Raw genomic sequence first — 13,109 nt, forward strand, 5'->3', positions numbered from 1 at the left:
CTGTGTTTTTCTCTTTAGGCAGTGCACATTCTATGCCTGTGTCTTGTAGTGTTCACCCCATGTCTGTCTCTGCAGAGCACATCGCGCTCCTTTCTGTAGCGTGGCAGCCGTTACCTGTCTCTTGTGACTTTTATTATAAGAAGGGCCTTAAACATTCCAGTCTGCAAAGTGAAATTGGATAAAAACGAGAGGAGGAATCACTCGTAGGGCCTCTGTGGACCCCGGGGCACACAAACACTGAACAGTGTGTGTACGGAAATATGCAATTGAAAGTAAAAGCAGGTTATAACTTTAAAAAAAGTGAAATTCAAATGCAGAACAGATGTATTAGGTTCATGTTTTAGTGTGAGCTAGCAACAAGTATGGTGACCCCTCTCCCACAGGCATGTTTTTAAACCAAGTCACATTTTATCTAGATTTCAGTAAAACCTTAAAAAAATGCTTACAAATAAAAGCAGAGCAAACAATGTTTTTTTCCAATTGTACTAGTTTGTGGCTGAATATTTGAAACAACAGAATTATTCTGTGGTTTCCTGTTATAATTTACATCTCAAACAATACAGCTACATAGAGATTCAAATTGAATGGAGATGCCCCAGGCCGTCTGCCTGGGCATTGAATAAAGGAATCACTTGTCCAAGGTGAGACATCAGGGTGAAGCAGTAGGCGGTTTCATAAGCAGCATGAAAGTAATAGCACCATGTTCACCGACCTAATCATGTTCTCAAATGTGCGCAACTTCACCTCATGTAACTTAACGTTTGCTTTTGTAATTTGTTCACTAGTAATTTTCTCCTCATGTATCCTCAACGTTCCTATTGTGAAGCTCTCTGACACCTTCGGGTAAAGTCCGCGCAATATAAAAACGCATAAATAATAGATAATTCCGGAGCGACGTATCTCCATCACCTCTATAGCTCATAAACATTGGCAATTTCTTAAATGATAAATAATTCAATCGTATTGCTTTATTAACCTTCCTGCTTCCTGAAAATTGCTTGCAAATGCACCGTTTGCCCACTCTTTTTTCAAAATGTTCTCCCCCAAGCCCTCCGTAGGTTGTTCGGGCACGCTCGCTCGCCACAGTGCAGTACAACATTCATTTTACGCCCCTCCACTTCCAAATGTCACCAGCCGCCACTGGTGACTACTAGTAATGTTATGTTTGATCATAAAAAAACAAACGGATAAAGACATTGGAAAAAAATGGGAGTTTGGATTATGATGATCTCGTTGAAATTGACCTTTGTCCTAGGTGCTTTACAAACTTGTGTAATAATGACTATAAAACACACTCAATTTCCAAGTCTTAATCAACTCAGCTACCTTAAAGCAGATGCACTCAATCAGAGGCCAGAGTGCATAAGCTAGCCTAGTGGGTTAATGTTCCTACTAAAATAAGAAATCCATGCCTGTTAGTTCAAGTACACTGGTCCAACAACTGGCCTGTATCTTGGAGTCCCCTGGTAACCCTAGTTTTTGGTTCGGCCATTGCTCGTGCCCTTCCAGCCTTCTTTCACCCCAACCAAAGCAGCCTTGCAGTGCAGGGAACAGTGCTTCAAAGAAGGTTGACACTTCAATGATGCATGATAGGACGAGAAGAAGAAGAATCAAAGTGCCAAACTTTTGTGAGCAAAAAGTACTTTCGAAAGTTTCCTTTGAATGTGAAATGTAAATGTAGTGCTTTTATATAGCGCACGTATCACCCCCGAAGGGGTCTCAAGGCGCTGGCACATACCGCTGTGGAACCCTTCCTGGCCTTTCCCTGTGAAGTGCCCACTCCTGGGTACCCCCAAGGTGAAGCCAGGCATCCTAGCGCTGTTGGGGCCATTGTGGAGATTAAGCAAGCTATTGCCCAGAGTTGCAGAGTGGGACCCATGATTAGAATTGGCACAGAGGAGAGAATATCAGGTCCAGGGAAATTGAGCCCAAGACCCGCCGAGGCGGGAATTGAACCCTGGTCCGGGCCAGACCTCTGCATCAGGGTCTGCCGCTCTAACCATTGAGCCACAGTGCATGTAAAAGAACTAACATGACCCTGTGTAAAATGGTCATTTCTTGAGCGTTACATTTACTACCTAAAATGTGTTTATCTCTGGTATCCTGCAAATTTATTTTGCTTACTGATGCCTCCGTGGTCCGTAACTACACAAAAATAACCCTGCATAAAAATACAAATTCAGCTGAAGAAGCAACGTTTTAAATGGAATGGTTTTCAGCTGTAGCTCATTTACGTTCTTTTAGTGCATATGAGAGAAAGTGTTTAATTTCTTCATATTGAGTTCAGGATAAGATCAGTGCACAGATCCGCTCCCTTTTTCAAGGTCATATGTAGCGGCTTTTGGCAGCCTGATATAATCATGTGGAGTTTAGCATCTGGTAACAACACATGCAGAAAGCCAACGTTTTCAGCTAATAATTTTAATTTGTGAAACAACCTTTCCTACGCATGTGTCCCCTAGTTTTCAGATCCATTCCAATTAGAGTTTGATGTTGTCCTAGATGTTTTGGCCTGTTTTTGCCTTTGAACCCATGACCTCCAATGAGATGAAACTGGTGGCATAGAAAACAACCTTCTTAGTTGTTTTTATATCTGCTCCACTAGTTGAGTGAGTGGTAGATTATACCAGTGAACCTTATAGTGTTTAAGGTACATTTCTGACACCTCCTCAAATATTCATGTTAATATAGTTGTTCTTCAAGCATTCTTTGCTAATCTTTTTTCTGAAACCCTTTATTTTGTTCGGTAGTATCCCAAGTCCTTCTGTTCTTCACACAGACTTATTAACACAGTTTGTGATCTCAATCCATAAAATCCGACTTCAGAGGTCTGTATTACCAGCTGTCTGGTAAGACCTTTGCCTGAAGTATTAATTCAGCAAGCAATCTACTACAGAACCGGTACTCTAGTTTAAGCCATGATGTGGAACATTATATTATGCTTGGGAACTATCCCTTGCTTAGAAAGTAGTACGTACAAAAGAGATGCTGGTATGACTTGTCCATCAGCTCTCGTCTTTCAAGATATATACTTAACACTCCTGTAGGAAGGTGGATATCTGACTATATGGTTACCCCAACTTTTTGCCTAGTGTTTAGCTGGTTTTCGACTTAGTTGGCCTGGGATCCTGCTAATCAGGGCCCCAGGCTATCTGATCTCACTGTAAAATGGACTCCATGTACTTTAGGTACATCTCCAATTGGATATTGGGTCACCTTATGAGCCCCTGTATAGTGTACCATAGGTACCCAGGGCATAGGTGCATCCAAGGCCTACCAGGGGCTACAGCATGTATTATGCCACCCCTGGGTGGCCATCCAAACTGACACAACTGGCTGATCACTCAGCTGGGGCAAGGTTGTGTAATCACCCCTTGTTTAGGTATAGTATTCCTATACCTACCATTATATATAGACACATATATACCTATAAGTCACTCATATTGCAGGCCTTGACAATCCTGAAGGCAGAGTGCTTGGTTTTATGTAAGATGGTGCTCTAGCATGAGCTGAGCCTGTCTGCAGCTTTCGGAACCATGTCCTTATAGCTGTTCAATGATGATATAGCCATACCATATACTCTTAAGTGCATTATAATGCTAACTTTGGTTTGGCTTTATCAAAACATGTTGTGTAAGGTGTCATATGCTTTGGAATACTACCCCCCCCCCCCCCAGTCCTGGCAGCGGGGGGTAGCATTCCATCCTTCCAGAGGGAGAAGTAATGTAGTTGTAGCTTTACCCGGTTAAAGTTAAACAGAGCCTCAGCATTACAAAATGGATGCTGCTGCCACAGACACAAGTCTAACCTCCTGCTGCTGGATGAAACTGCGGCAGGGGAGGCCTGGACAATAGGTTTCCTGCCTTGGGAGGTGCTAGCACCTCCCCAGACAGGCTATAGTGTATTGGGGTAGGGTGGGTTGAATGAAATGAGACACTGCCTGGGGCACACAAGGTGCTCCATGCATAGCCCAGTTCAAACCAGTTGCTGGGGCACTCCAGCCCCAGCTCTGGCGCGAAACTGGACAAAGGGAAAGGGGTGTAACCACCTCCTTCCCAGGTTCCACCCATAGGAGGGACATAGCAGGTAATCCAACCCTTTAGATTAGTATAAAGCTAGGAGCTGTGTCTAGAGACATTAGATTATCCTGAACTGAAACTCTGAAACGAAACTCGGGACCTTCGACAATCTGCTGCAACTAGAAGACTGAAGAATCTCCCTTGTGATCAAGGAGTGACCACCCTGGGCAAACAGGCACCAGCAGTGACTTGCCGGTTTGCTTTGTCGACGCTCCCGCCGGAACCCGAAGACTTAGCGACGCAGCCTCTGGACTTCCAGACTTCTCTGACTCCGACCCACATCCACAGCAAAGCTGAGACCCGTGGCAGGCCCAAGAGACGTGGGACAAGACTACCTGCAGTACCTGCTTTTGCTAACTGAGCAGCTTCTGAGGCGTCCTCGAAGTTGTGCATTGGGACTTGAGAAGCCCCAACCCTGAGCCGTAAGTGCACCGAAGCTCGGCCCTCCACACTCCACGAGTGCCGCGTGGGACCTTCGCCTTCATTTCTCCTCGACACGTCTTCGCGGTTGCTAGCCTGTTGGCTAGTGGCACTCCTGAAGACATCCTTGTGAATCAACACCGCTTGCCTGGTTGCTCCGTCTTTCTTGTAAAGGGGAAGCTCCCTGGACCATGCTGGTCTGAACAGAAGCCGATCTTCCCTTCCTGCGTGGGTTGCCTCTGCCAAGGCTTGTTGACTCCAATTCAGAAGCCGACCCCGCCAACAGCGAGATCCTTTGTGGGACAGTCCGTATCCATCTCCTGGTCGTCGTCGACGCCTCCTGGTCAACGTGGCTGCAGAGACAAGCTTAACTTCTTCACCTGTTTGCACCTAGACATCGCCTGGTTCCTTCCTGGTCCCTTCCTGGTCACTGGCTAGTGACCCAGACACTGTTCCTTCTGTTTTCAGGTTCTTCACTGCTCCGATCCACCCTTGGATCCAACCGGACATCTTCCTCCTGGTCGCCTGCAGCATCTTTGTGCAGCTCTCCATAGGATTCGACGATGAAACCCGACACGAAAGAACACCTATGCACCCGGCTTCCCTGGGTGAGGTAACTCGAGTACTCCGATGCTCCCGTGGGTAATAACTATCCAAGTGTCCTGATCTAACTGGGTTTTCCAGTAGTCCATCCGGAAAGGTCCGAAATCAACTACTTTGTAAACTTTACGTTCCTATTGAAAGTCTATAAGAACCCACGTGTGTGTTTAGACACTGCACACGCATCCTGTGGGACTCCTACTTCCTAACCTGTGGTTGTTCAGTGTAGTCCCAGCGATTCCCTAGGCCCTAGGCCTATTCACTTTTCCTGAAGTGGTTCTTATACCACTTACTTAGTATATGGTTCATGAGGCCCCTAGGGCGGAATTGTATTTGTGCAACTTATAGTATACTTGTGCTGTATCTCGAACTCTGACCTCATAAAGAGTGCAGAGGGGTTGTGTTAGAAATAAATACATATATATTTGATATATACCTTGTTTGGTGTCCTCTCATTTGGTATTCAAGGGGTTATTATTGGTTAAACAATTGGCTTCACATGCTCTCTGAAGTATTAGCCTTAAACTGCTTTGTCCATGCTACCACTAGGATAGCTGGTCTATAAGTTGACTTTGCAACCATCACCATAAGGGTTGTCTGGACTGATACAGGGTGCCCACTAGAATAGTGGACATCACATATCAGGCCAACTTCTCACAACTCCCAATCTTGAATCATGAATTTGCACATCTATGTGATTCTGTAAGGAAAAGACAAAATAACTGAAGATGTGGGAAGGGTGAGTGGGCAAGAAAAGATATGCTAATTTTGTTTTAATATTTACTGCTGTGACTGCTCACCGTTTAAATGAAGAGATGGGCTGATGGCCCAGGGATACATGTTCATTTGGTGAATAATGTGTAATGTATTCAAGGTTTTTTTGACTACTTACATTGCATGTGTTATTAGAGTGCATTTTATGTCAGTCATTTTCGGACCTGGTGACACTCATGAATATTAATGGTGTAATTGAGCTCCATTGTATATTTTCTCTATTTTTAGATCACAGACAAAAATTATGTCCGATTTCTGTCTAATTGGCGGCAAGAGAATAAGCCACATGTTCTACTGTTTGACCAGATGCCACCGGTTCCGTTGCTCTACAAGGTATTATGGAGTTTATCTTCCTACCACACTACCTGTGAGGCCATTGATCTTACATCTGCATAATAAGCTAAGAAAATCTCTGTATTTGTGAGCTGTTTGTAAACTAGGGGGCCCTCTTTTGCTATAACCTCCTTACCCCTCTGAGCAAATGTCATTTCTTCTGTTTTCATTCCAATATTAATATTTGTATTCTCTCTGCTGTGCTTATTCATGACAAATTGAGTAGCTATATTACCTGATCTGAACTCATTGGCCCTCCTATCCGGTTACATGCTCTCTTTAACATGCGTGCCCCTCAGTGGAATTGTTCCATAATCCCTTTGACTTCTTCACCTCTCCAGTCTTGTTTAATGTCACCTCTGTCTGACCCCTTTTCCCTACAGAAGAGGTCAAATGCCAGCTCTGACCTTTTCGCCCCTTGAGTTAGTTCAGTGTCCTCTTAATTCCTCTTTTTGTGGGGCCATGCCCCACTCCGATCTTGTCTCACTTCTCTGTGAATATGTTCCATTCTCACTCTGACCTCTTCTAACCATGCACTGTTTGAACAATCCCTTTCAAACCTCTTCTTGTCTATAAGCCGGCTAGGCGGCTGTTATGGCCGCCATGCCACTTCCAAGGGTCTCCTTCTTCTTCCCATTTTATAGCTGTACATTGTTTCCATGCTCACTTTAAATTCTTCACTCCGCTGAGCATGTTGAAATGCAACTGTAGCCACCTCACTGCGCTCTCAGTGCCTGCAACAAGTTTCAACTTTTCAACAAGGAAGCGTGTCAACAAGTTTTCTATTTACTTTGGTGCGTTCTCCCTCCCTCTGACTAGTTTGTATGCCCATTTGACCCCTTCACGGATCTGAGCTGAATTATTGCCCACAATGCTGTCTCCGCCCATTTGATGTGACCGGTCAACACTCCAGAATACCAGTTAGCCCAGTTGCTGGGTTGTGCCTAGTTTTATATAAATTAAATTGTTCCCCATGGAGCATTGCTTTCATGACATATCTTTGTTTGTGCAGACATCTTTCATTTTAACTATATATAGTGTTCTCAGGTTGAGTCAAAGGTGTTTCCTGTGGATGGCTCTAAGAGGCACACCTCAGGAAATGCTTCCCCCCATTGATGAGAGTTATCAGTACAACACAAGGAAGAAATTCATGGTGATCAGAGTAAATGCCTCTTGAAGGTGGCCAGGGAGAATCAAGATACGAGTGTTGGCCTAAGACATACCCTGCTGATTTCTAAATATTTGAAACCATTCTTTTGTGAATTGAAGCAATTTCTTTGTATTTTCTTGTTTTTCAGCTGGTGGCATTTGCATATAAAGATTATTTATCTTTTGGCTACGTGGATCTTGGGCTGAAAGAGTCTGAACAGATGACCAGCCAGTACAACATAAATATGTATGCCCCCACTATGCTGGTTTTCAAGGAACACATCAACAAGCCAGCCGATGTTGTGCAGGTTCGTATTTTGTGATTTACTTTGCTCACATGAAGGTCTCTTGATTCCATTGAAAAGCACTCTTCTGGTACACAATTGAAAAATAGCATCCAACTCTTCTCTTGTTGTGGCACTGCATAGAATGTGTAGTATGTTCTCGTCATTCTGCTTGGACACGTATGTGTATGCATAAGAAAACGTCCTGTAGGCGTTGTCAAGCTACAGATCCTGACATATTCTTAACACCATAAGTAATACTTTTGTGCATTTTATCTGATCACTGTAAATCTGCACTTGTGTTGCACAAATAAAAAGCAATTCTTACAATAGATTTTTTGTGTGCAGATTACTTTGCTATAAAATATTGACAGGCAATAATCTGAAACTAAAGAATCCTTTTTCTAATAATATATGTGAAGGCCAGTCGGTCCCTTTTGAAACACATCTGTAGCACACAGTGTTTCTGGAAGCTAGACCACTGCAGGGTTTTTCTGGCAATGCTCAGGCATATTGAGCAATCTAACAAACCAAAAGTAAACGGGTATGACAAATGAGTACAGAGAAATACAGTATTTACAAGAAACCTTGTCATTAGGGTAGGTTACCAATTCATATTATGGAGGATTGGATAATTGAAAGAATGAATGAGTGATGTTTGTAAAGTGTGCGGCTAACCCCTGAAAGCTCTTCTGGTGCAGCACTGCATAGAAAGGACTAGATTGACATGCCAAAGAGCCTCCTTTTCAACTGTTTTCTAAATTGGATGTCGCTTTGAAAAAAATTGAAAGAGAAAACCTATTCCAAATTTAGACAGTGATGATTGAGCAATATCTCCTGTTGAGTCAACTATATATGAAAGAACAGCCCTTGCAGGAGATCTAAGTGTTCAAGTCTGTGGTTTGGTTAAAATCTGCACAGTTCCTCACTAATAATATTTCTGCTGTGTAGTATGCCACCAAACATGCGTAAGTGGGCTCTTGCTAGCTGTCTGGAGGCACTAACGTTGTGGTGCTGGACGGTTGCTCAGTGTTTCATTCTGTGAGTTATCTTGTTGCCTTCCTTTCTCAACATCAGTGTGGATGAGCTGATCGGGTGTTCTATGGCCTGTCACTAGTGGTGTCTCCATCCAGAGGTGGTAGATGTTATCTGTGCCTGGTAGCGTATGCCGTAGGTGGATATTTTTCCCACACTGGAGAATACTCTGTGTCTGTTTTTTCTTTCACTACAGTTTTTGATGCAGGGTAACTGTGAGATGCATTCTGCATGAAGTGAGATGTCAATATATTTTACACATTCCCACCCATTCCCCTGATTCCTTGCTTTCTTAGGAAGGTAACACAATACCATGGGCAGGCGACTGTTATTGCCACCAGACTTGGTGTAAAGAAACTGATACTTGTAGCTACTGCACCTCATTGTTGACCCTCCTTTTCGACATATGTTCAGAGAAGACTGCCATTCTCAACAACAGGTCAATATGTTCCACCCCACCTGCACCATTCTAACCATGTGCCTTCATGCTCTTAGATTGAGCAAGTTAATGTGACCTCTTTTGATCTACCTTCAGCAGCGGTGAACTTGAGACTTGATTCTTGCCGTCCCTCCACCAACTCTGTTTATTCCAACTTTAGTGCTTGCTTTGTGACTTGGTATGCTGAACGGAAAATCACTATGTGTAAGGCATGCTTGTCTGACATACTGTGGTTTGCAAGTTCTTCGGCCTGGCAAGATCTTGCACTCTGTACCATTAAAGACTACCTGTTGGCCTTTTCAGCTTTTCTGTTTTTACCCGCTCATCCATGTGCTTACTCAGTCATTTAAGAATGGAAAATATCCACTCAATCAATATGATTCAATCAAAAAATGGGTAGACTTATAATTGTTTTCAAATCTTTACGTTCGTTTGAAAATTAAACAAAGACATTCATGTTCATGCAACCTTACATTCTGACAACATACTATGGTAAATACAGTCAGTACAAAGTATTTATATCCCTATTTGTTCCCTTGCCTGTGAAGAACTAAACCAGTTGTGCAGGGTTGCCCCTTTATGTGTTTAATAAATGTACCCTCTCAGCCATCATTGTTCAATTCACTTTCTGTAATGTATTTGTTTAAAGGGGGAGACGCATATGGTTTCCTGTCTTAGTTTAATATGCCCAGTCGTATTTTAATGAGGTCTTCACATTTTTGATGAGGTTCCCCTTGAACCCATGTGTTACTGTTTTCTAAGTCTTGTTAATTTGAAGACTTTATTTATTATCGCTACCTCCTCTGAACCGTGGGCAAGCACACTGCGGGACACTTGTGTCCACCCTCTGTTTACCTCTTTAATTCTGGACAATTTTATGCTTCAGACATTGCTGGTATTTGGCCTTAAAGTGGTGACTGTTTCACTTGGGACTGCTACACCCTACTGACATTCTTCCTTCCTACGGATCTTACTAAGGAGGAGGAAACGTTGCATTGCTTCGACCTACAGCGTGCTTTGAGCTTCTGCATCAATAGAGCCAGGTAACACTGTCGGATTCTCAGCAGTGGGACACATTAACGACAGGGTAGCGTTAGAACACATGAGATTCACATTGGATTGTCATGGGAATTATATTGTGTTTTCCCTGTCCAAGAAGTACCCACCTTAAGGTCATCAAGAGAGCATCCCACCAGGCCCATTGCTGCCTCTTTTGCTTTGTCTACGTGTGTTCCAGTTTTAGACAATGGTAGGGTTGTTACATGCACTTTGGTCAACACCTTCACCAAGCATTACTGTCCTGACTCCTATGTCTGCAGAGAAAATCATATTGACTGATCAATGCTGCAAGACATTTTGGTGTGCACTTTTTCCATTCTGGCTCACCACCTTTGTTTTTATGGTCCTTTAATGGCCCCTACTTACTCGCCTTTGAAGTCTTCCATTATAGTATGGTACCCTTTGCTTCCTACTCCTTCTATGAGCTATATGGAATGGGTGCATTCCATGTCTTTGTCAGTAGCGTCTGTAGTCAAGGTCTGCTATGCGTATCCTCTTCATGCCATTCCCTACATTTCTCCAACACTTCTTCTCTAACCCTTGGCATCTATTCTCCCCTTGTTCTCAGGCCACTCTGCATGATTCAATTTTTTCTGGAATTCTTTTTCTTAGATGTGTGAGTCCATGCTACTCTGCTGGTTTGTGTTACATTGTTGAACCTGTTTCCTCATGTTCTGTATCCAAACCCTTTCAGAGGACCATGGGGCACACAGGGGTTACTGTTCCCAACCCTTGTATTTGAGGCCATTTTACTCCTGATGTCCCAGGGCCCGGCCTGCCATGGATCATGAGCTTCTGGGACAGGTACCTCTTCTACACTTGACTATCAGTGATAGCTGTGGATGAGCAGGCAAAGGCAGCCTTGGGGGGCGCATGGTTTTGGGGATGAAGTGTAGGGACATGCTAGTGAACACGACTCGACTCAAAGAACGCACCGCAATGTCAATAAATCAATGTTCAGTCAAATACTTACTTTCATATTAAGAATAATTATTTTAATTCTAGCTGTATCAAAGAAGTATTTTGCCATTCATAAGCAATAACTCAATCCCCTTGAGATCGGGACTTTTTTGTGTTACTGGCAAGTCCCTTTCCCGTCAGTCTTTGGAATGTGGTCCTGTTTATTCCCCATTCTCTGGTGGCTGCATCCAGGTAATGCATACTAGTAGACTTTACTCAAGAACCCATTCAGACTCTTATGTAATGTAAGTCACAAGTGTCTTTGGTGCAGCAGCACCTTTAGTAGTGAGTCCCCTGGGACCCTATAGGCCTGTAACAAATATTACCTGCTCGAGCAGTGAGAAAGCATTCAGCGCCTCAGCGGGTGCCCTGACTGCGGGCATTTGTGAGGCTCCAGTCCCGCTCGGTCAAGTCGGTCTGCATGCGGGAGGTGTGGCAGTACCTGGCCGGTGCTGGCTGTCCATGAGGTTGCGCTGCCGGTTCTAGCTACAATCCGAGGTGCTTCGTGCTTCCTCCTACACGGTAAGTTTGGTGCTCCCCAACAAGGTATGGCCCCGGTGCTCCCAATCTGGTCCCAGCAATGTAGTGATGCAGTGATGCACACGTGGCATCCTCCTCAGTCAGTCCATGGGGCAGGTTGGAAGCAATTTTCGATGCTTAGTTTGACCCACAGGTGACAGCGTTCAGTTTTCGGGTGGTGGCCTGAACTTCACAGTTCACTTGGTACCTGCAGTCTCTCATGGTATACAGGGTTGCTGCAGCACCTTCAAACAAGGCATTGGTCTTCATCGCACAGCAGTCTATACCACGGGGGCCCTGTCTGGAGTACGGTCCGCCACTAAGGCCTGCACAGGTCTTGTGCTTGTCGGCAGCAATAACTTCAATGGCAGGCCCGCCTGGATTACGGGGGTCACCACAACAATGCAGTACAGACTTCACTCTCCTTGCCAAGCACTCCGCTCATGGCTATCTGAATTTGCGCACGGACAACAACCCTTTCAGTGCAACAGCCATCCTTTCACACCGGAAGTCCTCTCGGCAGGGCTTCCCACTGAATCTCTGTACCTCTAATGCTCTCCTCTACCTCACAGGGCTAGAAGGCAGACACTGGTGTTCCAGGCTTCAGAGCAAGTATCTTAGTTTCCCGGAGTGATGTCCCCTCAACTAGTAGGGAAGCTAGCAGGCCTTGTCCCCGGTTCCGACACACGCAGAAGTCTTGCAGAGCTACCTCTCCTCAATTAGCCCTTCGGGCAGCTTGGCAGAGGACACATTTTTTGGGTCTCTTTCATAAGCTATAATCTCACCCCTCATTGTCTACGTATTTGCCCCTCAAATGACTTCTGGTGATGCGGAACCTCTGTTCGCCAAGAAAAAGAGTTGAGTTCTGTTCCCCATCTCTTCTAAAAACTCCTCCTTCGGGAGTGGGGCTTTATTAAAAACCATCTATACAGAGGTGTTGTTATAGATGGCATTAAAACTTCCAGGGTCGCTACTGAATGATATGAAAAACAGGAACATAAGAAGCCTCTACATTTGGCAAGGAAACGGAGGTAAGAAACAAACCTATCCTCGAGGCCGTCTAAAACCGGGCAAAGAAAAATATATTGAGGCACATACATCAAGTAATTTTTCCATCGCAAACAGTCTGATTCGCAAAAATCTGCCGTTTACGATCTCAAAATGGCCTTTTGCAATGCATGAAACGCATTTTATGCAATGCAAGACCATTCCCACTTATGAGCCTCGAGGCCCATAGGAAAGAATGGAGTTGCAGTAGCAGATAGCGAATCCCTAATTGCGCCTGCGAATCTTAAGGAATCGCAATTAGAGAATCGCTATTTGCAGTTTGTATTGTTGCACTGCATTTTGCTATTACCAAATAGCGATTTCTTATAAATCAGTAATTGGTAATCGCAAAATGAAACTTAGATGCATGTGCCCCCTTTTCTGAATCGTTTTGTCCACCATAAGGGTGGA

At 44.2% G+C, this 13,109-nt stretch overlaps 1 protein-coding gene across 3 annotated transcripts in view; it reads left to right on the forward strand.

Moving 5' to 3' along the window:
* DNAJC16 (DnaJ heat shock protein family (Hsp40) member C16) overlaps positions 1-13,109 on the forward strand; it is a 296,465-nt gene that overhangs the window by 140,302 nt on the left and 143,054 nt on the right. For all 3 annotated transcript variants that reach the window (XM_086922178.1, XM_086922179.1, XM_086922177.1), the window contains exons 6-7: positions 6,102-6,206; positions 7,505-7,663. In XM_086922178.1, the coding sequence (XP_086778304.1) occupies positions 6,102-6,206; positions 7,505-7,663 (264 nt within the window). The remainder of the gene's footprint in view (positions 1-6,101; positions 6,207-7,504; positions 7,664-13,109) is intronic.

The sequence above is a fragment of the Lissotriton vulgaris genome, chromosome 5 (genome assembly GCF_964263255.1).
Source record: "Lissotriton vulgaris chromosome 5, aLisVul1.2, whole genome shotgun sequence".
In the NCBI taxonomy this organism is placed as follows: domain Eukaryota; kingdom Metazoa; phylum Chordata; class Amphibia; order Caudata; family Salamandridae; genus Lissotriton; species Lissotriton vulgaris.